The sequence below is a fragment of the Thalassophryne amazonica genome, chromosome 15 (genome assembly GCF_902500255.1).
Source record: "Thalassophryne amazonica chromosome 15, fThaAma1.1, whole genome shotgun sequence".
Taxonomy (NCBI): domain Eukaryota; kingdom Metazoa; phylum Chordata; class Actinopteri; order Batrachoidiformes; family Batrachoididae; genus Thalassophryne; species Thalassophryne amazonica.
In genome coordinates, this window is record NC_047117.1 from 13,286,337 (window position 1) to 13,314,049 (window position 27,713).

General features: G+C 39.8%; 1 protein-coding gene across 4 annotated transcripts in view; it reads left to right on the forward strand.

The window, feature by feature from the left end:
• The first annotated feature begins 1,517 nt into the window (after positions 1-1,517).
• Positions 1,518-27,713, forward strand: part of LOC117525740 (proto-oncogene vav-like) — a 52,335-nt gene continuing 26,139 nt past the window's right edge. Inside the window, exons 1-8 of one of the 4 annotated variants that reach the window (XM_034187675.1) lie at positions 1,518-1,656; positions 1,782-1,883; positions 1,979-2,095; positions 9,686-9,802; positions 16,707-16,765; positions 23,282-23,347; positions 25,803-25,911; positions 27,537-27,626. In XM_034187675.1, coding sequence (XP_034043566.1) covers positions 1,797-1,883; positions 1,979-2,095; positions 9,686-9,802; positions 16,707-16,765; positions 23,282-23,347; positions 25,803-25,911; positions 27,537-27,626 — 645 coding nt within the window. In that variant the 5' untranslated portion in view covers positions 1,518-1,656; positions 1,782-1,796. Of the gene's footprint in view, positions 1,701-1,781; positions 1,884-1,978; positions 2,096-9,685; positions 9,803-16,706; positions 16,766-23,281; positions 23,348-25,802; positions 25,912-27,530; positions 27,627-27,713 lie in introns of all 4 variants that reach the window. The other 3 variants (XM_034187674.1, XM_034187673.1, XM_034187677.1) reach the window with 3 other exon arrangements.

A 27,713-nucleotide genomic window follows, 5' to 3' on the forward strand; every position in this document is an offset into this window, starting at 1 on the left:
CACCACAGACGTCTTGTTTGTCTTTAAGATGTCGCACCGCCACTCATCCAATTAATTTCTTCAGTCTGAAAAGGTGAGATGGTTTGGTATCACCAGCATTTGCCAGCAGAGGGAGACAGCCTCTATAAACAAACGGCCAATTTCTTTCAGCAGAAGACATCATTGTAGAGTCTTTTTTAGAGAATCATTAAGATTGTTGGGTGTTTGTTCCTTGACAGATGTGAACCATCCTTAATCTTTTTGGAAGCTGTACAAGGAAATGGATTGAGTTGGGAAAGATGGTGTCTACGATCTGCCTCATGGGTGAGCGAAGGTTTTTCTTATTTCATAGATGGCTTCACTTCAAACCATCTGAGATGTTCACCTTCTTATGCATAAAAGTTTGTCTCGTCTTTTAGATGAGGGTAAAATGAGCCTTGGTACTCCTTCGGTAACCGTGTAGAAGTTTGAGCATTCCGCGCTGCCCCGAACACCATAAACATTATTTGTCTTGTGACGTGGCGTTTGATCCTCGGTGTGTAAGATAATTTGTCACAGTGTGTTAATGGATTTGAGGAAAGAAGGTATGTTGTGTTTTCCAAAGACTGTCTTGAGGTTCTTTACAGCCACGTTCTGGATAACAACTGTTTGTCTTTTTTTTTTTTAACTGGTCTGTTTCTCTTGGATCCACTTGCAGACTTGATGAGGCCAAGGCATCCAAAACCAAGGCTTTGACCCCTAAAGGCCAGGGATTTAAACCCTTGATGTCAAGGGTTTGACCCCTCAAGGCCAAGGCTTTGATCCCCTAAAGGCCAAGATTTTAAACTCTCAATGCCAAGGGTTTTACCCCTAAAGGCCAAGGTTTAAACCTTCAATGCCAAGGCTTTGACCCCTAAAGGCCAAGGTTTTAAACTCTCAATGCCAAGGGTTTTACCCCTCAAGGCCAAAGCTTTGACCCCTGAAGGCCAAGGTTTAAACCCTCAATGCCAAGGCTTTGACCCCTAAAGGCCAAGGTTTTAAACTCTCAATGCCAAGGGTTTTACCCCTCAAGGCCAAAGCTTTGACCCCTGAAGGCCAAGGTTTAAACCCTCAATGCCAAGGCTTTGATCCCTAAAGGCCAAGGCTTCCAAGGCCAAGGCTTTCTTCTCCACTTCTTCTATGTGGACATTAGCAACGATAGAAGAAACAGGGGGTTGGGGGGGTCCATAGCACATCAGCTGTGTTTTTGTCTGTACCTGTTACTGTCTAAACCTATCAAGAGCCACAGCGACCAGAGGAACTTGCTACAAATTAAAACACGAGTTGAGTGTAAGCCTGCAGAGCTGAGCTCAGCCACCACATCAGTCAGCACTCTCCAGAAATAACATCATGGCTGATATCAGCACGTTTATTCTCATCAATTTCAAGCTCTCGTTCCTTTCTCTTTGTTTAAATATACATGCAGATCACACTCCGCTTTTCACACCAATGAGGTGTGTGTGTGTGTGTGTGTGCAGTTGTGTGAGTCTGCGTCAGAGGAAAAAGGAAGCTGCGGCGTGAAGTTAAAAGCTTTTACCACCCTGCAGCTCTGCAGAACACCCACCACGGAAGAAAGGCAGAACACCATCGTACAGCAGTGAGATAATGAAAGCAAGGCGGTGAAGTGAACGGCGATAACGAAAACGAGAGACGCTGAAGGTGAGCGCCGATTGTCACAACTCATCCAACTGTCGAACTTTACGGTCGGTGATTTTACAGCAGCTTTTTGCCTATTTTATGGGGTTAAACAAAAGTTTTGTTGATGACCCCATCTATCTGTGTAGAAAACGCACGCCCAGATGGAGTTGTGGCGCCAGTGTGCACTGTGGCTGATCGAATGCCGCGTTCTGCCTGACAACCACAGGGTCACTTGGGAGGGCGCACAGGTCAGTCACCTGGTTTCACACCCTCAAAATAACGGTGTTGGCTCTTGGGTCTGATTCTTATTAATTTATTGTTCCATTTGGGGTTTGATTGGCAGGTGTGTGACCTGGCTCAGGCGCTGCGAGATGGCGTGCTGCTGTGCCAGTTGCTAAACAACCTGCTGCCTCAGGCTGTCAACCTGAGAGAGATCAACCTGCGCCCCCAGATGTCCCAGGTAACGCACACTGCGCTGTGAAGTAACTCTGCAGAGAGAGTGCATGTGGTCCCATTCAAAACAGTCGAGTTGTTTTTAACACTTTAAATTGAGTGCATTTCAAAGTGAGTTTCATAAACACTCAAACTCAGCACCTCACACATAATGATTGTCACTTATACCGCAATCTATATCTGTTGTCATGACGGTGGAGGGAATGAAAAAAGATAGAAAACACTCAGATGGTGCATATTTGCGGCGACTGCACACGTGTCTGAATTTGAAGATGCTCTTCAGCATGAGGATTAAAAAATGTGCAGAGAACTGCGGTTTCTATGCAGGTGGACATGCATTTGAATGTGTCTTGAATATTGTTAAATATCCCTCACCGTAAGATGAGTACATGACTTTAATGTTGTTGCTGGGCAAAACGTATTTTGTGGTTGGTTTTATAAAACATTCAAATGTATTAACTCCTTAAGAATACATAGGAGATGTTTGATACTTAAACCATCGGTACCACTGGACATTAGATTAACTTATTGGGTGTTAGGAATGTTTGGTGCAAATATTTGTATATTAATGAGGATGGGGGGGGGGGGGGGGGGTTGCCCAAAGAAGTTTCTCCTCATCTCTGCTGCCGATGTTGTGATATGGTGCTATATAATTAAACTGAAATGAATTTTTTTCCTTGGGAATACAGTAACTCATTAACAATACACAGTAGACACTTGATACTTTCACTGTATATACTCTCTGGGGATTAGCTTAGTTGATTTTACTGTTATATTGTGTATATATATTGAGGATGAATTGATATTTTTTAAATTGTGAATACAATAATTCATTAACAATGCATGGTATAGTTACTTGATACGAATACCACTGATGTGTGTTTGGGCTTAGTTTAGTTGATTAGATGTTAGTGATACATTGTGTATACGTATATTTGATTATTGAGGATAGAGTGATTTTTACTGTGAACACAATAATTCACTGTATGGTGTAGACTCTTGACACAAACACCAAGATACTCCTTGAGGATCAGTTTAGTTGTTTTGATGTTAGTGTTACATTGTGTGTACATATATTTGATTATTAATGAGGATGGGTTAATTTTCACTTTAAACACAATATACAAACACAGTGGAAGCACTTGGGTATTAGGGATGAATAAAGTTGATCTTTATCTTTAAATGTTGTTATTGTGGTTTATGTTAGTGTGTTATTGATTTATTAGGTTTATGTAGTTTGATTGGTTTATTCAGTTTAGTTAAGTGTCATGTTGCTGTTACCAAGTGTGAGAAGTGCAGTGCGTTTGATGTCTTCCACCACCGTGTCTGTCTGTGGCTATGTAAAAATAAAACACCTGGTTGTGGCAGAATACAGAAAAGACAAAAAGCTCTGCATGCTTGCATGCACGTGTGTGTATAACTTCGATCACGGACAAACTGATGAGAGCTGACATTTACCGTTTGGTATGCTGATGTATTTTGGGTCAAGGATGAACGCTGCCAAAACGGAACATTGATAGGACTAATATTTTTATATTAATTAACAACACTAAACAATGGACATTGATAATTACATTCTGGACTCAAGCGCCATTTCAGCAGGGAGTGTTAAATCATCTATATATTAAAAGTGTGCATTCATGCATGATTTTATTTATTAAGATCAATGTAAATACATAATATAATTGTAAATATGTTAAAAATACAGAGATGACACAAGAAAGTGAAAACACTTATTTCCATTGTGGTCCATTTACAAATCAAATGACAAAATAGGAGTAATAATAAAATAAAATAATAATAACAATAATAATGATTATAATTAGTGAGTATATGATAACAAGAACCTAAAATACATTACAGTACAAAACCTATAAATACATTAAGACAGTAAATTAACATTTAAAAATTATGTAATTAACAGGAAATAAAAGGGTTGAGTTCTTCTAAAAACTGTTGAAGTCTTAGGTCTAAGGTTCTAAAAATACTCTGGAATCAAACTCCATTCCAACTCATTATAGAAACTTTTGCATAATTTATTACCACACTTGAAAAATGTCAGCTACCTATTTTATAAACACTACCCACTCTCAAGCCTGTGGATCCCCACGGGCAGTGCGCTAGTGTGTTTGAGTGTGTGTGTGTGTATATATATATATATATATATATATATATATATAATTTATTTATTGTTAGGGTTTTTGTGTATATATCTATTTATTTGAACAAAGTATTTTTTTTTCCTCTGTCATTATTTAAGAATACGTCATAATATAGCCTTTCTATTCAGAGTGTGTTTATATTATGGTTCGGTGTGATACAGATTTGGGATAACCAATATGTATACCTGGGCTAGATTCCTGGTCGTGCTACTTGTGTGTGTCCTTGGACAAAACATTTTATGTGCATTGCCTCAGTCCACCCATCTGTCCACAAGTACCACCCTTGGCGGGTGAAGCAGCCGGCATTGGACTGGCATGACATCTGGGGAAAGTCCTAGACTCTCATCATCTTCATCTCATGGAATCCGGGGATACGCAGTGGCACCAATGGGCCTCGGGGCCTACATAGAATTAAAATTAAGCATATTATGATCAAAAAACTAGATAAGTTGGAATGAAGATCTACAGAGCATTGGCCTTTCTTGGCTTATGTTTGGTCAACTCATGTTTGTAAGATCTGAGTTGTCCTGCGATTGAGTAAACTGAACAACACGGCAGATTATCTGAGAAAGCAAGTCGAGCAAAATAGAAATGTCTAAGATGTAAGAATTACAAGGGAAGAAATGTGGTTGAGCAACACTCAAAGGGAAGTCCTTGTGTCTGAAATTTGTCCATTTATCTGTGTGTGTGTGTGTGTGTGTGTGTGTGTGTGTGTGTGTGTGTGTGTGTGTGTGTGTGTGTGTGTGTGTGTGTGTGTGTGTATACAGGGGGTTGTATGCTTTGGCACGTGCACAGTAACTCTGGGAAACCCTGTGAGCTGAAGAGTGATTAAGACACGTCCGGTGACTAACAACAGACAGCAGTCTGTGCTGACGTGGACACGCAGAAGGACGTTACACACAGATCTTTTTTCATTGGTCACTATACTATAAAATACTGTTAGTGTTTTATGCACAGTATCAGTGTGCGAACATAAAGTCATGACTGAGTGATGTATGCACCAAAACAGTCACAATTTAGCATTTCCCTTTTGTTCAAATTAGAGTTCCGCATTTTCCGCTGCTGAATAGACAGACGGACTCAGGAAGCTGCAGTGTGACATGCTGCCTCTGCGACCACCGTCTCACTCATGTTACACTTAGACTTAGACAACTTTATACTTAGACTGTTCTCTGCGGTTAGTTTTTTAGTGTAGTCACTTCATAACCCCCTCACTTCTTTGGCCACATGGTGAATGTGACCTACTGACTTTTCTACTGGGTTTCGTATTTCTTGGTAGAGGGGTTGGTCGCCAATTATCTAAGGGATCAGGGGATCAAATCCCAGTTAGACCTTGAGCAAATTGCAGAACACCAAATTGCTTCTGGTGTTCAGGTGGTGGAAGCTTCTTTCATCATTGTGTCAATGTGATTGTAAGGTACTCTGGTTTAAAATCATCTTCCAGAATGCATATTTTTGGAAACAAATAACTTTCTTGGCTGAGGATTTCTTTGTTTCCACATTTTGGAAATAGTGCAAAAAGTTTTGCAAGAGTTATAAACCAGCATGAGACTCGGAAATCACATTATTGCATCATTAATGGCATTTCAAATCTGCGTTGTTCCAGTCCACCCAGCTGGAAATGGAAACTGGCTTTGTTTAGGGAAGTGACATGCCACAGACTGGCATCCTGTCCAGGGGGAGTCATAGACTCTCATCTGCTTCACACTGTGGAACTAGGAGAAAAGCCCCCGCAACACTGAGCTTACTATAGAACTTTCTATGTATGTTCTAGGTAGCTTAGTACATAAGGAGCTGGGCTGATAATATATGTGGATCTGGGTTCGAATCCCTTATGCTTCATCTGCATTGTCACCTCACAATCCACCCAACTGTAAATGGGTACTGGCCTTGCTTTGGGAAGTATAACTGGTGTCCCTTTCAGGGGAAGTTGTAGACCATCATCTGCTTCAAGCTGAAGAATCCAGAGATAAGCACTGGCCTCAGGTCCTACATAGGACTTATGTCTGTTTCTTGCATACATATTTTTTTTTATTTTGCGTGCTGCTTATTTTGCTTGGGGTTGCCACAGTGCATCTAGTTTGGATCCGCATAATATGACAGGTTTTACACCGGATGCCCTTCCTGTTGTATCATAGAAAGTGGGATACAGTTGGACTTGAACTGGTGGGAACCTTCTGTTTGAGAATAGTAGAGAAGCTTGAATCTTCGACTGGACTGGGTTGCTTGACGCGAGGACGTTTCGCTTCAAATCTTCCGCATCTTCATCTCCACCTTAAAGACACTAACCACAAGTTTGAGGATAAGGAAGTTAAAATATTAGCCAGAGAGAAGAAATGGTTTGAGAGAGGGGTCAAGGAGGCATTCTTTGTGAAACGTTTGAAACCCAGCCTTAACCGGGGAGGGGGTCTAAGACACGCTTTATCCCCTGTTTACAATGGGGTACTCAGGTCAAAGCAGTTTCAGGCTTTTGTTCATGGTAATGAGTCATTCACGTCATCAGCAGAGTTGTCAAGAGAGCCATTAAGAGAGGGTCTGTCCCATCATTAGGAGGGACAGCTGCCCTGTCATTAGGAGGGTGCTAACTAGAGCACAATAGGTGCTAATTAGAGCTATTGTTTAGTCACCAGCCTATAGCAGCCTGCCTCTCAGTAGGAGGGGTCTGGTTAGGTTTAAAACTCCAGCTTTTGGGACTTCTTGATTATTCTTCTCTACAAGAGTCAAGACAGAAGTCAGACCACCAGAGCAAGAATTTTAGCTGAGGAAGCTTCTGCGATTTGAAGCGAAACGTCCTCGCATCAAGCAACCCAGTCCAGTCGAAGATTCAAGCTTCTCTACTATGGAAACCACCTGGACAACTGAGAGCCTACACAGAAATTCTGTTTGAGAAGTAAACACACTAACCACTTACGCCTCTGTAATGCCTAGTTTCCATATTTCAGTAATGGTCCAAGTTGCCTGAAGCATTCCAGAAAACAAGAAGATGCCAAACTGCTCCAAAATGTAAAATATCACACAGGCAAACATCACGTCATGGAACACTAGCTTTTCATGCACCGTACACATCAGATGCAGTTATGACCGTGTGCAATATCAGTTACATTTTCAGCAGCAAAGACAGTACGTCATAAACTGTACAGACCCTGAGGCCCGTTATAAACACGCTGCTTAACCCCAGAGTCTGTAGAGTGAAGTGGGTGTCCTGGATGGAATATCAGTCCAGTGAAGGTTGGTCCACATCCAAAGCTGGGATGGACTGCAACTGATGCAGATGAAGTGTCTTATCCAAGAACACAGACTGCAGGTAGTCTGAAGCAGACACACCTGTTATTGAATCCCGCTGTATACCTTGGTAGCCCAACCTGTGAAGCAACAGACAAAAGTGGTGTTAAGCCACCTTGACACTTGCACAAATTAGATCCCGTGGTCGCAGACCCCCATAAAAATTGGTCTCCCCCTGATTGACGAGGTTCACTCATTAACACCTCGTTTCTGCTTCACACTGCACTCCAGTCATCATCTGTCTCAGCGACAGATAGCTGAAGCTTTATTACAATCATTTCCACATAAATTCAGCATTATTTCATCATAAAAGGCAGCGGAAGCGATCAGAGCTAAATGGCTAAATGAGCTGCTAGCTGAGGCGTTCACTGCACATCAGACATTTCAAAGCGTCCTGGAATTTCACCTCGTTTCTGCTTAAAATGGCCTAGTTTCTGCGTAAAACTGACTTTAGAATGATTTAAGAGTTTTACCTTGTCATCTGATGGTTAATATTCCCATTAATCCATTTGATTGCTTTGGGTGAAGAGAGTGCGTCTCAGACGTACTGCTGTGGTCCGAAATGACACATGCACAGATGCAAAAGGTGGGCCGATTTTTAGGGGCGGACTGTTCAGTCTGCGACACCGGCACTGGCACGCAAGGTTTGCCAGTGCGTAAACTCGTTATAAACTGTTGTAAACTTTACATGGCTGCAAAATTTAGAAATTTTCAAAATTTCCGGCATGCATAAATTTCATGCCACTTGCATGAACTAGTCGGGAACATTGCGCAACCTATTCACAAGCACTGTGTGTCACTGTCTGTCAATACGTCTCATTGCACGCAGGGCCTCATACAGTTTACAACAAGTTTACAACAAGTTTACTCATTGGCACGCAATCTTGCGTGCCAGTGTGGGGATCAAATTGTCAGGTTTCGCCCCGGCCGGGGTGTATGTCTGTGTTTATCCCCTGTTCATATCCAGGTTATACTTACATCCAGTTTATTATACTTTTGTCATTTAAATCTTAGTTTGGTTCTGTTTATTTCTTTGTGTTATGGTATTCTCTGCTTTTGTTTCTCATTTATCTTTTGTGTTTTATTATCTGGTTATGTTCTTGTTGTCAGTGGCCTTGTTCTCTGTTAGGGTTTATCTTTTGTTTTGTCGTTTTTTGCATTAATTGTTTTCTATAGTCTTTGGTTTGTTTTCTGCTCATCACTTATTTTCTGTTTAACCTTTAGTTTGATTTGCTATTTTATTATCCCTGTTTGTCGCAACTTCAGCTATGCTCTGTTCCGCTATGGTTTTGGTTATGGTATTTTATGTTTCTTGTTGTTCTCTTTTTAGGTCTGTCACTTTATTTCTTAGTTTACCCCTTTGTTTTGTTCACATTTTTTATTATTGGTCTGTGGGTACATTATGTTTTTCACTATCGTTTTTTTCTGTCACTTACTCCTCTTGCATTGGTCTGCTTTGTTTTTCACTCACTCACTCTGTTGCTTTTCTTCCCTCTTCTTTGATGCACCTGACCACACCTCCTCCTAGAACCTTCCTTGCACCTGTTCCTCATTTACGTTCTGATGACTCTGTCAGATATTTCAGCCCTTCACTTTCTTCACTCGGGTGCCAGTTCGTTGTCTTTTGGAAGCCTCGTTCCAGCCTTTTGTTATTGCTCTGATTGTCTTGCCGTTTTTTGTTTTTTTTTACCTAGTTTTGTTGTTTCTGGGTCCTGCCTCTGTCACAGCCTGCCGTGCTCTGAATTACCGTGTTTGACCTCAGCTTGTTTTTGGCTACGCCTCAGCCTCACGCCTGTTTGTACCTCTGCCTGTTTGCCTGCCATTCTGTGTATCGTACCCCTGCAACGTTTAGATGAAGCCTTTTATTACTCCTACGTCTGTGTCCCGGAGTCCTGCATTTGTGTCCAGCCACACAAATTGGCGCAATTGTCAAGGTGGCCTCATGCTCACTTTAAGGCAGATCCGACTGAGGTTACAACATTTTAGATTATTTTTAACATTGTCGTTTAGGCTGTTTGAGACACACTCTAATGAATGCTTTACTGGTCTAGTACATATGATACACCTACTTCTAAATCTGAAATAATAATTTACCTCATTTTTGATTTATGTTGAGATAGTATGTTGATTTGTGTATTTACATTTGTGTTTAGTTCCTGTGCCTGAAGAACATCCGGATGTTTCTGGGAGTGTGTCAGGAGAAGTTTAATCTGAGAAAGAGTGAATTGTTTGAAGCCTTCGACCTGTTTGACGTACGAGACTTTGCAAAGGTATCAAACTACAAACTACACACCACTGTTTCTGTTTCCAGTGCCTAAAAGAAGAACTCGTTACAGATGATTGGTTTCTGTAACTGGTCAACCCAACTACTTCCTATGTGTGTTTGGCAGCGGTTCCACACTTTGACCTCAGTCAGCTTTGGACACCTGGACTCAGCCTCATTTTACATATTTTTTTAAAAGGTTTCAAAGAGTTCATGATTACTGTAATACAGTAGGACATTGTTGTTTTAAAGACTTTCCAGTGCAGATGTGGCTTCAACCACGGGTCCATTCTGTGATAAACTTCCTCCTCGGTCAACAGTCTTTTCGGTCACAGTGATGCATCGCTCTCTTAACGGTAGATAATATTACATTTCAATCTGATGCCTTCATCTCCTCATCAGTTCCTTATTTGTGATCCTGAGGTTCTGTTGGACCTTTAGAACAAAATGTCATCAATTCCTTGGCCTCCTTCATCAATGATGTAAAGTCTGTGTGGTCCCAAGCCTCTTTCATTTGTGTATAATTAAAGGTACCGTCATTTATGATACCACAAATCTTTTCGAAATAGCTGGGAAGAAGGAAGCTGACTTATAGTGCCGCAGATAAGAATTGTTCAGTTGATGATACAAGCACCAAATTTAGTACTCGTATAAATACTTGAGAAGTCTTTTTCTTCAAAAAAACAAAACAAAAACAAAAAACAAAACAAAACGCATTTCAAGCAAATATAGGTAATTATGGTACTAAATCATGTGACGTGTCTAAGCATACACTAAATGTAACATTTGAAGATATAATTTAGATGTGGTCCCGCCCTCTCGGCTGAATTCCTTTGTTTCACACGCTGCTCGAGACAGCGCGCGTTGCTTTATCAAAATTTTTTCTGGACCTGTGACGAATATCCGAGTGGACACTATTCGAGAAATTAAGCTGGTTTTCTGTGAAAAGTTTAACGGCTGATGAGAGATTATGGGGTGTTTCTGTCGGTGTAAGGGCTTCCCACAGAGCGGGACGTTGTGCAGCACTTCCAGGCGCCGTCGTTGGCCTGTTTCGACCTGAAAACATCCTAATTTAAGGCTTAATTCACCCAGGACATCGTGAGAGAACAGAGAAGATTCAGAAGAGGCCGGCATGAGGACTTTATGCGGACATTCCACTGTTTAAGGACATTTTTTAATGAAAGACGTGCGCGCAAATTCGCAGAGTCGTTTCCGTGACGACTCGGCGAATCTGTGTGCGCCGCGACAGGAAAAACACCTCCGTGTTGAAAACCATTTGTAAAATTCAGGCGGCTTTTGATGGCTTTCAACAAGTGAGTAACTGAGAAATTGTTTAACAGCTTGGGCATGTTCCAACTTGCCCGTTAAGGTTTCCAATGGAGGTGTTTTTCCTTTCGCGACCCCCCCTGTTTGTTTGTTTGTGAACAGCCTGGAACCCACAATTTTTCATATAGCGTTCTGAAATTTTTACAGAGGGTTCATATCCTGATAGGCAAGAACTGATTAAATTTTCAAGGTCACAGGTCAAAGGTCAAAGTCTGGAAAAAATATTGGAAAAATCCCTGTCCTTTAACATTGAACAAATATTCAAACATTCATAACTCTGTCAAAAAAGACTGAATTTCTTTCATATTTGACCGTGTTATGTAGGATGGTATCTTTTATTGACACACAAAGTTTGATCCAGATCTGATGCAGATTACAGATTTTATGGCCATTTAAATTTAACATTGAAAACCCCATTTAATGTATATTTGACATTAAATCTTAATCAAACGTGCCCCAATTACTCTCATATTTGAAACTGAGGTACAGACTGGCACTCACTATCGCCTGACAGTTTGATCCAGATCTGATCCAGAATGTGGATTTTGTGGACATTTGAATTTAATAGTGAAAAGCCCCTTTGGTGTACATTTTGCATTATATCTCAAACAAAAGTGCCTCAGTCACTTTCATTTTTCTGTTATGGTTTTGCCTACACCACCTAAACTAAATGAAACTTCCAATTTTATGCCTGTTTGTCTTCCAGTAATCAGTCAGAAACCAAGTGCCAAAAAGCAATGACAAATTGTGCATAGCAGAGATAACCAATGTTCTGTGAAAATTATCTGAAAAAGATTTACCAAACCAAAAAAGTTGAAAAAAAAATCTGACAGCACCACAAAAAAACTTGTGCATGAAGTAAATACATACTCATGACATTTGATCACATCTAATTTATCTTATGCAAAGCCACTTCTAACAGGACTTTGACCTTGAACATTTTTTTTCCAAGGTAAAATTTTGTGGAATTGGATACTAGTGTTGGCGAACGTTTGTGCTCTATGAGTGTGGTGCTCTAGTTTTTTATGTCTACGACAGTTCACAGGAGTTGAACTGGACTCAAAATGTTAAGTTTTGCATACTCGAGTGAATTACTCCCTTGAGTAAAGCCCACAAATATACAAATTGAGATGGACTGACATTTGTTCAGAGGGGGAGGTGATGGTCTCATGGTTAAAGTGTTGGACTTGAGACCAGAAGATCCTCAGTTCAAATCCCAGCCTGACTGGAAAATCACTAAGGGCCCTTGGGCAAGGTCCTTAATCCCCTATTGCTCCCGGTGTGTAGTGAGCGCCTTGTATGGCAGCAGCCTGACATCGGGGTGAATGTGAGGCATTATTGTAAAGCACTTAGAGCGTCTGATGCAGATGGAAAAGCACTATATAAATGCAGTCCATTCATTCAGAGCTCTTCTTGTCAAAATGCAAACGTGTCCAACCCGTTACTTGTGTCTATTCGAAGAGCATAAATACATAAATAAAGGATTCATTTGTTTTATGTTTAGGCCACTTTGTAAAAATATTTTATTCGCACATTAGCATTTTTGGAATGGTATTTTTTGTAGTCACGATGATTTATTGAAGCTATCGGGTGAACACTTTGTGTCGGCGCGCCGTCTACACTCAGACGTGTGAAGTGGGTTGTGATTCCACACTGCAGCTTGCAGATGCCCACATTCACCCCAGCAGGAAGGGGTTGGGTGACTTTTTCTAATTATCGAAGCTACGTGAGCACATGAATCCAAATTTTCAAAGCTGCCTGCTCAGTTCACAACACGATTGACTTCTACATACAACGTAAGAGCAACAGTGTAACAAAGTACAAAATGAGTCAACAGGAAGTGGACCTCGATCCTCTTCAGACTGTGGTGTCACACTACAGTATTAGTTTTTCTCATGGGTAATTTACCAAGAATCACTGAGCTTCTCATTCCAGTCAGTCATCTATCACGAAAAAAAGAGTTCTGTTATGTTGCAGAGTATTTAGACATTTAATATGCCTTTAATTGATTTCAATATGTACTGACTTTAGAGTGTGATAGAAGAAGTGTTGATGTAGTCTAACTTCCTGCATCCTAGATAAATGTTACAGTGAGGTACATGAGAATGTGGACAGTCACACTTTTTAAAATGAATTTAGCTATATATTAAAAGCCAAGTAGCCTATGTGTGCGTGCGTGCATGTAACATTGATCACGGAGAAACCGGGGAGAGCTGACTTTTGCAGTTTGGCATGCTTATGTATTTTGGGTCAAGGATGAACGCTGTGAAAACAAAGTTGATAGGACATATTTTTGGAGAAATTAGGGATATTAGTTAACAACAGTTAACAATGGACGTTGATATCACCATTAATCCGTCTCTGGTAACCAGACGAGCTCTGAAGAAAGGAAATATCTCAACGCTGCCAGTTGTAAAACATGACATCAACTAAATGTGCCAAATAATAAATACAGTTACTCACAAAACTTTCTCATTTTAATTTCCTACACTTTCAGTTAAAATCATTATAGAAACTTTGCATAATTTATTACCACCCTTGCAAAATGTCAGCTACCTATTTTATAAACACTACCCAATCTGAAACCCGTGGATCCTCCACGGGCAACACACTACTTTGTTTGTTTGTTTGTTTGTTTGTTTGTTTGTTTGTTTGCCTCTGCACACCACCACAGTGGAGTTGAAATAAACACTAAAGATGTGCTTGGAGTGTGTGTGTGTGTGTCTATATATACACCCTTGGTGCAAAACAGAACACCTCCGCAGGTCATTTATTCCAACAAAAGTTAGACTGTATAATACCTCAAAATGTTTCTAACACCATAATCACCTGCTGATTTCTACGCCTACCGACACCTTTTGTGCTTTATTACATGCACAACTGTGCAATTTATCCTGTGCAATAATTTTACCATATCTATACATACTTATACTAACTATATTCTATTTTTCACGTAATCTGTTCACATCAGTATTTATGCACCCATCAGCAAACATCACAGCATACACCTCACATCACAGCAGTCACCTTTCTTTAATGTAAATATTTTTCTTTACTATTGTACGACTCTTGCTGCAGCAACAAGTGATTTTCCCCACTGTGGAATCAGTAAAGTTTGTCTTATCTTATTGTTCATGCAACTAATGACTTTTACAGCCAGTTTCCTTTAAACAAGTCAATGAATGGTTACATGAACATCCCACATCACTGAATATGTCTTGGACATCATTTTACAGCAGTCACTGAGAGGCAATTCTAAAAAAAAAACAGAGAGACTATGCAAGAAGGAGACTAGTGAGGGAAGCCACTACAACAGCCATGGGAACTCTGATGGAGTTTGGGGTTTCTGTGTATGTGATTGGAGAAACTACAGTCAGTGCAACTTTTGTCTGTTGCGTCATCACTCACAGTTTCAAGGTGGAGTCACACGGAGAAAGATTTTAATACAAGAAAACAGATGATTGCTTGAGTCTCCCATGGACTTCCTGGCAAACAGTAGCTTAAATTTCACATCTTCTTTTTAAGAAAACCCTTCTCTCTGTGACTTGAGCATGAAGCTGTTTAATTAGTGATGCAAAGAAAGCAAAAGCAGCCCGCTAATCATAGCCACAGAAACCATACCTCATTCAGAGTTGGCTGGGTATCTTGGTGGCTTCCCTCACTCCTTCTTGCCATACTGTTTGTATTTGTTTATAATTCATGTAAATTTAGGCCAGGGCATATTAAATGATGCGGAAAGGTTCATGGAACAATCCCCTGGCTTAAAAGTGATGATTTGTATTAACAATGATCCTTACGTTTGCTGTGTCCAGTTGCCTATGGGCTTGGGGGGGCTAACTGTCAATTCTAAAAGTTTCAGTTGGAATTTCCTTGGTTACTAAATCAGTCTTCTGTCATCATTCAGTTCATTTCCCCTGAAGCTTTTCTTATTTTATAACCCAAAATCAGAAAGGCCATGAGGATATGGAAAATGCAATAAAACAAACAAAAAACAAAACAGTCATCCTTAAATTTACTTTGATTTCTATTTTATTACAGACTTTATGAAGCAGAGATATTTCATATTGTCTGCAGTGAATTAAAAGTCAAAGTGAATGTAAGAATAACTGCATTTTTATTGTTTGTTTTTGAATTTTATATGCGTTTTTCGCACTGTCCCAACATTTTCTGATTTTGGTTTGTACTTTCACTTCTTCAACTGGGTCTTTCATTTATTTCTCTCTCTCCTGCATTAAAGCCAAAATCAGACACAAATGTTCTGCAAGAATGAATATGGCTCAGAAACATCCTCTTTACTGATTATTTTTAGCGTTTCTTACCAGAAGTGTCTTAAGAGGGCTGTCTACTCTGTAACTCCCAAAAGACAAACTGCACCATTTTAAGGCACAGGGGGGAAAAAATTGAAGCAAAATATTTTGTATTGTTCAGCTCTTACGGTGCTTCTGCTCTTCTGTTGGACAGGGGGCGTGGCCAGCAGCTCCTTTACATTTAAAGCAACAGACAAAAAAGGATAATAAAATAGCTCAAATATTCACTTTTGTTGGAAGTGACTTTGTGTTGACATGCCAAGAAAAAAAAAAAGGGGGGGGGGGGGGGATGCATCAAACGGTACTTTTATTATAACTCTGGGATGCCTAAAACGTTTGCACAGTACTGTACGCGTATATATAAAATTTGTCATGGAATCAAGTAAATTAGGTTTAGAATAATTTAATTGTACATGTGTTTTGATGTATTTGTTGTATTGTTAGCATGATTATTTGAAAATAAAAACTTGCTATTAGACTTTTATATTCATACAAACTCCCCGCCCCCCTTCCCAGTAACTTTCTGAAACTAACAAACCAGTTGTCAGAAAACTCCAATCTGTGGTTAGTCCTGGTTTGGAATGGAAACCACTGCATTTTTAGTAATTAATTGTGACCTGAGATGTTTCATACGTTGATGAAAGTACATGTCAAACAGCCATTTGTAGTTTTACTGGTTTATGTTTCCCTTACATCCAGATTTCACATAAAGTTTGGTGAAGTAGTTGTTGGGTAGAAACACATACTGCGTGGTGGAGGTAAAAGTAAAAACATAAAGATTAAACTAACCAGATGGTAAATGATTTATCTCAAGAAGGAAGTTGACGGTTAGTGATATATTTCACACATCTATGATTTAGTTTATAAGCTGACAACTGATAACAGTTTGATTCTGATCATGTATATCCTCATAGTAACTTCCTGAGTTTTTACTTTAACAATTTCAGAGCAGATTTATAGTCACATTTTTAAAAACTAATGGAAATCTGCTCATGAAAGCAAAAAAAAAAAAAAGATTTTATTGCGTTTGTTTTTGGGGTTTTTTGCCTAGTAATTAATTTTTTTTATGAAAATGAAAAAGAAATGACATTTGTTTTGTTGGCATAGGAAGGTTTGGATGCTTCTAAGGTAACGTTTTGTTGAGTCCTGATAATTGAGTGGAAAAAGCATCAAACATGATGCTGTTATTTAAATTCTATGGCGCCTGAAACTTTTTCACATTGTGCCAACTCTCCCTCTTCCTCTCTCTCTCTTTCTGTGTTTGTGTGTATATAACAGGTCATAGACACATTGTCCATCTTGTCCCATTCATCTATTGCTGTACAGAGAGGACTGCAGTAAGTCCATTCTTTATGTTGTATACAGTGCACCCAGAAATGAATTCACAGCACCTCACTTTTTCCACATTTTGTTATGTTACAGACTTATTCCAAACTGGATGAAATTCTTTTATTCATTTATTTCTCAAAATTCTCACACAAAACCCCATAATGATAATGTGAAAAAAGTTAGTTTTTTTTTTTTTTTTTTTTTTTTGCTGAGATCTTTGCAAATTTATTAAAATACAAAAACTAGTTAGTCATGCATGCATAAGTATTCACAGCCTTTGTCATAAAGCTAAAAATTGAGCTCAGGTGCATCCTGTTTCCACTGATCATCCTTGAGATGTTTCTACAGGTTACTTGGAGTCCACCTGGGGTAAATTCAGTTGATTGGACATGATTTGGAAAGGCACACCCGTGTCTACATATAAGGTCCCACAGTTGACAGCACACATCAGAGCACAAACCAAGCATGAGGTCAATAGTAGGGGAGCCAGATCCCCAAAAGAGGCTTATTTATGGTTTTAGGTGGTCGTGCATGATATACTTTTGTTTGATGTATTTTTTTATAGATATGGTGATTCTGTACTGGGAAAAAATTGTTAGCCCTTCCGATCTTCTTGCGATTTGATGCCAGGGCTATAACTTTGCCATTTCACCTCGGAGAAAAGTCAGCAAAAATATAGGGGTAGGGGAAAGGAAAATGCTTCTAGCAGATAGTTGCAATAAAGAAAACCAAAAGTATTTGGTATCACTGGAAAGGTCTTAGTTCATGCTAACTACTCATAGTATGCAAATTGCCCTGGCATCATTGATGACATCGCTAGATGTCAAAAGGTCACTGATTTGGAGGGGCAGGTGAAAATCTGCGGTACCTGCACGCATATTATTTTCTTGTGGCAATATGCAATGCGCTAGAAGTAAATGGAATAGTGAAAAATGTTAAGGAGATATCAAGGAAGGTTTTTATACCAAGAAAGTTCATATCTATTTTTAGATTGTACGTTAACCCTTTGTGTGAAAAATGAGGAATTTCACGAAATCGGCCAAAATAGACATATTTCACCTCTTTGTTGTTACTGCTCAAAACAAATGTTTGTATTCATAGATGTTTGTTATTTTCTTTATTTGCAACCCCCATTTAATCACTCCCACTACTTGAAACTATTGTCTGAAATTACATTGGCTCATTATGCCTGGTAAGCCTTTTGGAGCCTTCCAGGCTTCAGTATATCCTTAAAACAAAGAACCCTTCAGTGGATGGGGGTATGAATTATTGCCTCTCTCCTGCACATGTAACATGTGGCATTCCTATTCTAAGATCCTGAATTTCAGTTTGAAGTAGCAAAAACCTATCTGAATGTGCCTGAGCCTTTGTTGATCAGTTAGTGGATTGCTTGTAATAGCCAGAGGTATGTTATACATTTTTTTCTGAATGTCACAATGTGAATGAGATGATACAACCATTTGTGTGCATTGCATGTGTATTCTACACTGGGTGTGGTCCCTGTTCAATAACCTGAACTCGTACACTGTGATGTCACTTACCAGTGAACTGGAAACTGGAACCTGCATGTCAAAACGTGCAAAGAAATGATGCTGTACTTGGTTGCTGCAGGACACCACAAATATGTTTCATGCCTGCCCCACTACATACAAGCAATGGAAGGGCTGCCAGATACTGTCCAATCTCAGTTTGAAACAGGAAAGTTCACTGTTCGAGTAAAGCGTGGTAAATACAATGGAGTGTGGACAGATATGGCACTGGAGCAAATTTTCAATAAAGATGCTAAGACAAAGTTGTTCTCCAGCGTTTCATAGTCCCAAATAACAATCAGCAAGTATCTGAAGGCATTGCCTGAACTTACTTCAATCTCACAACAAACCCTTGAAATGGTCCACATGATGAAGGATGACGTTCTGCCAAGAAATAGTTCATCAGTGAAAGAGGACAACTGTGTTTCAAGCATAATCACGGTCATTAATGATAAGTTTATCAATCCATTCACAAGCTGTGTTACTGAGTCCCTGACAAACATTGCGACAGGCGAAGTAGCCTCTTCTACAGATCTGGCATCAGCCAAAGAAAAAGGGCTTGCTGCACTTAAGCTGGCAGAAGAGAACAATGCAGCTAAGGTTGTTCCACTTCACCTGAAAACCTTCCTGGAGAAAAGCAAACCAGTACCAAAAGTTTCAAAACTAAAGGAGCTCCATCAGGAAGAAGAGGATGTCATGCAGTCTTTGTGCTTTGCTCAAAATTTGGATGAAACACAAAAGATTGATGCATTTTCACATGAATGGACCAGTTTGGACCCAGATAAGGATCACACATGTGGCTCTGCAATGCATAAAGCAGACTATCTTGTTGCCTTGAAAGAGGCCTGTGGAACCTCCTGGGTGGAATGCGAAACACGTCCAACAGATGAAGCCATTAGATTTGTAAGCAGCACTGGTGTGATTGTGGATATGATGGCATTCATACAACGCTTTCAGGACAAGGGCTGCACTGATTTCAATCAACTTCAGAAACGTTACCTGCAAAAGATGGTTACAATGCTTCCAGATGGATGCCAAATAATCCACATTGTAGGGGACAGATATGACATCAGCCCAGAGAGAAGCTTAAAGCAGGAAGAACGATGTCGTCGGGAGAAAGAAACTCAGTCATTGAAGACCTTCATTCCTCAGCCTAACCTGCTCTTGCCAAAATGGAAAAAATTCATCAGGAAGAAAAAAAAACAAGAGAAACCTTTTCAAGTTTCTTCTGGACTCATGGTCCAGTGGACAGAATGATATCCCTGATGGAATGAAATCATTGTCAGCGGCTTCACTGAAACTACAGTTAAATTGGCAAGACCTAGTCCAGGAAATACCAACACTCTCAAATCCAAATCACGAGGAAGCAGACACCCTAATCTTTGCCCATGCTGCATTTATGATTAGAGAACAGAAAATCAGGAGGATAATCATTGAGGCAAATGACACAGGTATAGTGATAATGGGTATGTTCCATGTTCAACGGTTAGCTGGTTTGCAGGAACTCTGGATTCACAAGCACACAGTAACATCAGATGTGCACATATCCTGCCATGCCATTTCTGCATACCTGGAGGAAACATTCCCAAACCAAAACACAACTGGGGTGATCCTGGTAGCATACATCCTAACAGGTTGTGACACGGTTAGTTACCCTTTCCGTATTGGTATGAAATGAGCTCTGAAAGAGGCGCTGCAATGTATCAACTATCTTGGCTCAGTGGCAAACTTCGGTGAAGGTGTGATAGATGTCCAGCAATCTGCAAGTGTAGCAGATTTTGCTCAACACTTCTTTGCATTGTATGGGAAGAAAGGCTTCACTGGGACAATCGATGAACTACGTTACCATCTATTCATGACCAAAAACGGAGACTTAAGATCACTGCCCCCAACATCTGATGCATTCAAACTTCATCTGCTAAGAGCACTCAATCAGTTGATCATTTGTAAAAAAAAAACTACAGAAGTGAAGCCTACATTGCCAGATCCTACATTATTTGGACGACACATTGAAAATGGTACCCTTGTTGCAATGAGAATGACTAAAGATCGAAAGCCAAATTATGTTAGTACATCGTGTAAATGTAAAAAAAGGACGTTCCCGGATGAGGTGCCAGTGTAAAGTGGCCAGGGTGAAGAAGTGCACAATTTCTTGTGCTTGCCGTGGTCAGCCGGATTTATGTGATCTACAGCCACAAGAATAGTTTGATACATGTCATAAACAAGTCATGTAGGCCTACACACTAGTATTTTTGCATATTGCGAAGGCATTCTCCATCCGATGGTACAACCCTCAAGATTCCATCAGCAACTCAGGTTGGAAAGGGTTAAAGTGTGTGGAATATCATTCTAGGGGTTACATTTGACATTCTTGGTATCTTTTCAGGCTGTTTACCAAGTTATAACATTCATTCAAACTGTTGTGAAGTGATGACTCGAAAATTTTGAATAATATGCTTATTTTGGCCGATTTCATGAAACTACTCCATTAGACACAAGGGGTTTACATGCAATGTACTTAATAAATATTAACTTCCTTGGTATCAAACACTTCCTTGTTATCTCCTTAACATTTTGTACTATTTCATTTGCTTCTAGCTTATTGCATGATGTCACAAGAAAATAATGTGTGTGCTGGTACCACAGATTTTCACCTGCTCCCCAAATCAGTGACCTTCTGATGCCTAGTGACATCATAAATGACGTCATGGCAATTTGCATACTATGAGAAGTTAGCATGAACTAAGACCTTTCCAGTGATACCAAATATTTGTGATTTTCTTTATTGCAACTGTTAGAAGTATTTTCCTTTCCCCTACCCCTATATTTTTGCTGATTTTTCTCCAAGGTGAAATGGCAAACATATGGCCCTAGCATCAATTTGCAAGAAGATAGGAAGGGCTAACAATTTTTTCCCATTGCAGAATTACCCTACCTATCAAAATCCACATCAGACAAAAGTATATCATGCATGACCACCTCCATCCCAATTTGAGGCCCTTGGCTCCCCTACTACACAGGAATTGTCTGTCGACCTCCAAGACAGGATTGTCACGAGGCACAAATCTGGGGAAGGGAACAGAAATATTTCTGCTGCTTTGAAGGTCCCAGTGAGCACAGTTGCCTCCATGGAAGAAGTAAATGGAAGAAGTTCAGATCCACCAGGACTCTTCCTAGACCTGGCTGCCCATCTAAACTGATCGGGGAGAAAGGCCTTAGTCAGGGAGGTGACCAAGAATCCGATGGTCACTCTGTCTGGAGAGAGGAGAATGTTCCAGAAGGACAACCATCTTTGCACCAATCAAGCCTGTCTGCCATACAGGCTGACCGGAGTTTGGCAAAAGGCACCTGAAGGACTCTCAGACCATGAGAAACAAAATTCTCTGGTCTGATGAGACAAAGATTGAACTCTTTGGTGTGAATGTGTCGTGGAAAATACAGCCAGTCACCGTTCTTATTTCCAGACAAACTCTCTGAATTTTGTTGCAACGATCAATTGTCCAGACCTTCGCCTTGGAAAAATAACCAGAGAGTCGGAGAGGATCCGATCGGGTCAAAACAGCAGTTTATTTGCCGGCAAAGGAGACGCTTCACAGCCTTCAGAAAAAAAAACCCGGAGCGTATTTTATACATCTTCAGGTGTCAATGTTCCCACCCAAGCATGGGTGGTCCCTGCAACTCAGCAATTTTTACACCAATCAAAACAGATGTTTTTGACTTCATTATGCAAAGATGCAAATAAACTAATTTCTTGGTATTCCTCAATCAGTGGGGGTCACTCTCGATCAACAAGTAGGTGATATCATGGAAATTTACCAGGTCAGGGCCTTTTTGCCTCACCAGGCCCTGAATCATTAGATATTTACCCTTTCTGGTGAGTCCATTGTTTAATTCAATATCAGAACTTAATGCTTTACTCTAATTACACCCTTACAACATACAAAACTTTGTCTATAATGCAAAACATTGTCTAAAATACGCAGTCATCTTAATCCAGTTGTATTTTTTGCATGCATTACATGAGAATAACATTTCTATGTTTACTAAATGCTATTCCACCCTTCATTTGAATATGTCGTGTGTTCACTAAAAGCTATTACCTAATGTGTGCAGAGAATATATAAGGATGGGTAATTTATCTGACCTTGAGCACAGAATATATATGTATTCTACCACATATCTAGTAACATATAATCATTAACACACAACTTAATCATCTTATAGCATTAGCAGGTTAACATAAAATACTTCTTTAGTAACTCATCGCTAATCTCTGATAAAAATTACACCACAAATGCCAGGTGTTATGTTTGGAAGAAACCAGGCACCATCCCTACAGTGAAGCATGGTGGTGGCAGCATCATGCTGTGGGGATGTTGCTCAGCAGCAGGAACTGGGAGACTAGTCAGGATTGAGGGAAAGACTAAAGCAGCAATGTACAGAGACATCCTGGATGGAAACCTGCTCCAGAGCGATCTTGATCTAAGACTGGGATGACGGTTCATCTTTCAGCAGGACAAAGACCCGAAACACACAGTCAAGATATCAAAGGAGTGGCTTCAGGACAACTCTGTGAATGTCCTTGAGTGGCCCAGCCAGAGCCCAGACCTGAATCTGATTGAACATCTCTGGAGAGATCTGAAAATGACTGAAGCATTTTCATGTTGCTTCCTGAAGAGGTTTTTTCATGTTGTCATTATGGAGTGCTGTGAGTACAGTTTGGAGGGAAAAGAAAATTATTTACTCCATTTTTTAATAAGTCTGTAACATGACAAAATGTGGGAAAAATGAAGTGATGTGAATACTCTCCAGATGTACTGTAAGTGAATTATTACCGATATCCAGTTCCTCTGTTTTCATGCCAGTGGTTCTTGTGTTGAGAAATATCCTTTGGATTTTACAGATCTTATATAAGATCATGTAAATTTTTCCACAGTCATCAAGGTTTCTTCCTTTTATTATTCCTATTATTATTTTCCTTCCTCTTGGTTTCAGGCCTTTTCCTTTGGGAGGAAGCAAACCTGATGATGAAATCTACAGCGGCCTGTCTGATCAGATAGAGTAAGTATTTTCAAGTTGTGATGATAAACGTCTGAAATGTGAAATTTAATTGTTAATCCTCATCACAATGCATTGTTCTTGTAAAATCATTAAGTCCAGTGCTATGATTTGACAAATGTTACACACACACACACACACACACACATATACATATATATATATATATATATATATATATATATATATATACATATATATATATATATATATATATATATATATATATATATATATATATATATATACAAAATTATTACTTATCATCATCTGTCTTTCCATTGCTATGCAGATGATGTTCAAATTTATTTCGTACTTGTGGGACCAACGAGTGAAGCACAACAAACTGTTTTGGTTTGCATTGCTGATATCAAACAGTGATTATCATCAAACTCCTTGCACTTAAATGAAGAAAAATCTGAATGCATTGTGTTTGGTGATATGGAAAAGTCTGGTTTTTGTGTGGTGCCCTGTGATTTTAAAACTACTCTTAAGTATCATGGGGTAACATTTGACAGTATTTTTAGATTTGATGGAAAAATTGACACAGTTGTCAAATCTAGCTTTTTTTCAATTGCACCTTTTAACAAAAGCCAAACCTTTTCTTAGCCATTCGGACCTTAAAAACAGTATTCATATAAGATATACCTTACTGAATTTTCATGCTTTTATCAGCTCAAGATTCACCTGCTGTAATGCACTTCATACAGCCATTTCTCAGTCCACAATTAATCGCCTGCAGCAGGTGCAAATCGCTGCAGCCCGCCTTTTAACTAACACCCCCAGACGTGAGCACATTACCTCTATCGTCTACTCTCTGCACTGGCTTCCTGTCCACTGTTGAATTGATTTTAAAATGTTAATATTTGTTTTTAAAGCACTTAATGGTCTTGCACCACCATATCTGAGTGAGTTTTTGGTGCCATGTGACCAAGGCAGGGTTCATTCATTCTCCATCTGTTGGAGGTTCCCAGATCTAATTTGAAACATTGGGATGACTGGGCTTTCTCAGTCGCTAGGCCCAGACTCCTCCCTAATCTATGCATCAGCACTGATCTGGGTCTTTTTAAAACTGAACTAAAGACTTTTCTTTTTAAAATGGCTTTTAGCACTTAGTCGTGCTGTGTTATCTCTTTTTAGTTTCACTGGAAAGCACTTTGGGCACCTTCTGGGCTGTGCAAATACAGAGAAGAAGAGACAGCCTGTAAAACTTTGTAAAAGCCTTGGAACTGAATGACCTAAGCAGTGGGTCACCCCTCTGAGTCTGGTCTGCTCGAGGTTTCTTCCTCAGTATCATCAGAGGGAGTTTTTCCTTACCACTGTCGCCTGTGAGCTTGCTCTAGGGGTTGGTAAAGTTGGACCTTACTTGTGTGAAATGCCTTGTAGCAGCTTTGCTGTGAATTTGGTGCTATATAAATGTAATGAATTGAATTAAATTAAACTTGATTGATTGATATGTAGTACACCTCTGCACAGTATGATTATACACATGTGTCCATACGTTACCGACATTTCAGTGAGCTGCGCTGCTCATGTCCACAGACTGTGTCCCTTTAGTCTCATGCTCTGTGCAGGATGTGTGGTCAGCCCCTTCAGCCTGCTCTCTGTGTGTGAGGAGATCAGAGGGAATGGAACACCAATCATTTGAAGCAAGCGACTGCCTTATTCCCAACCCAGTCTCACGGCATGTCTTGATTCAGCCATATTGTCACGAAAAGTGCACAATTTTTGTCATGGCAGCTTGAATTCATTCTAATTCATTCCATGATAGCTGCACGTAATTAAAAGTGCAGTGGGGGACGGGAGTGATTATGATTAGGGTTTGGGGAAGGAGTAAGGTTAGGAGTAGGGTTAGTAATAATGATTTAAAAAAAACCGTCATAAAAATTTGAAATTTTGTGAAGGGGACCATGAAAAAAAAATGTGAGACTGGGCTGGTTATTCCACCCAGAAACGTTGGAAGCATGAATGGAATTGGTTCATTTACCTTTTTTTTTTCCAAAATATGAACCTAAAAGCAAAAGCATACTAATCTGCATTTGTGTTGAATCACTGTCCCCAGATGAGATCAGTCCATTCATCGGAGTTTAGACAGACAACACCACCAACTTATGAAAAAGTTGACATTTTATATGAAGTAGTGTAAAATTTCATGGATGAGATGTGTGCTGAATTTCAACACTGCGTACAATGATTTAAAATCTGTACAGAGTGAGTGAGTGAGTTTCTATCAGATGCTCTAATTTGTACAAAAATTAAACAAACTTAAAATGGACTAAATATTGAAGGCGGTATGGCTTGACATGTTGTGCAACAGAAAAACAAACAAAACACTGCATTGTACAGTAAATTCATCCCAATGCATATATATATATATATATATATATATATATATATATATATATATATATATATAAAATTTATTTATTTGTTTATACCATTGTGTGTTTTGTCTCAGTGACACCGTGGATGAGGATGATGACCTGTATGACTGTGTGGAAGATGACGAGAACGAAGGCGATGAGATCTACGAGGACTTGATGCGGACGGACGAACAGCCAGAAACTGTGAGTGATTCCCAAAGTTCTTTTCCTCGTTGCGGCTTCAGAAATCCGTCTTTAACACACACTGTGTGGGACTACATGGTGATCAAATGAATACATTGTTTTTCTTTGCTGTACATGTCATGCATTTTCACAATTGAAACTATATTAGGACAGGTGGTGGCCAAGTGGTTTTAGTGCAGAAGGCTCCCGGTTCAAGCCCCGCCCCTGCCGCATTTCTCCGTGCAATGTGGAGTTGCGTCAGGAAGGGAATCCAGCGTAAAAGCTGTGCCAATTCAACAGCAGATCCAAGGTGGATCTGCTGTTGCGACCCTGAGTGCAAACAAGGGAGCAGCCGAAGGGTCTCACTTGAAACTATATTAGGACACAGTTTTGTGACAGTGAGGTCAATTCTGGACATTGTGGCATTGAAACCACTACACAAACCCCTTTGGGTCCTGGTTGGCAACTACAAAGACACAACGGGTCCTATCTCTCAAAAGTAACCATCTAAAGTAAGTCCCTTCGGCTGCTCCCTTGTTTTTCACTCGGAGTCACCACAGCAGTTCAAAGGATATTGATTTGGCACACGTTTTAAGCCAGATGCCGTTACTGACGTAACTCCACAATTACATGGAGAAATGTGGTTAGGGGTGGGGCTTGAACTGGGAATCTTCTGCACTGAAACCAAGTGCACTAACCACTTGGCCATCACCCCTGTGCTACAGAAGTAACCGTCTATCTGGTGAAATAAGCTGACATGACACGTGCAGATCCTCTAGACCTTTTCTGGTTGATGGTATCATCGTCACATCGCCACAGTATCACAGCTGGTGCTCCCTAACAGTAACCGCTCATTTGGCCAAAAGTCATTCCAGCGATACCCAAGTACCAAAGATGTTGAGTCATCACCTTTGGTCCTCACAACACCGCAAGATCTTCCCAGGTGGTTTTTTTTTTTGGTTTTTTTTTCAAAGGTTGAATAGCAAGAGACACAAATGTCACTGCTGATAAATACTTGCTGTTGGTATTTCATGATTGAATGTAATAAAGAATAAACATCCAGTTTTGTGGCCACAGGTTGCAAATGTAACCTCAGTTTTTTTGCTTTTTTTCTCCCACCAAAGAAATCCTCCTTTGTTAGACATATTACACAAGATAAAATGTAGATTTTATTGCTAACTGTGGACCGTGCATTATTTTAAGACCAATAGAAAAGTTTATTTTATTTGTTTGTTTGTTTGTTTTAAACCTTTTTAAGTCAAACATTTCTAGATCAGAATCCCATCAACATCTCCGTTCCTGGCCAGTTCTTGAAAAAATATTTTTTTATGTTACTGTAACTAACCTGGTTAAATAAAAATAAATAAATAAATGGCTGGTCCTTGGTTCAGGTCCATTCTCTTCACTACTTGTTACGAATTTGGTACATATGTCAGTTTACACATAGTCCCGATAACAACCAAACACCAAATAGATGAAAACATTACCTTCCTGGTAAAGGTCAAGTAAAATGATGATACAAAAAATACCGGATACACTTGAAGAAATCATGTAAAGTGAGCAACAAAAAAAGTCCTGGAAAATATGGACTAATCAAGACTCTGATGTGTGTTTGTGTGTGTGCGTGCGTGCGTGCATAGCTGCAGAAGACTGGAGTGGACAAAAGGGAATGCTGCCTGCAGGAGATCAGACAGACCGAAGAGAAATACACACATACACTGGAATCTATATTACTGGTCTGCACACATGCAAACACATTATTTGCACACATTCAAATTGCTCACAACTTCTAAAATGTCTTACAGGTACAGTGATGGTGAAAA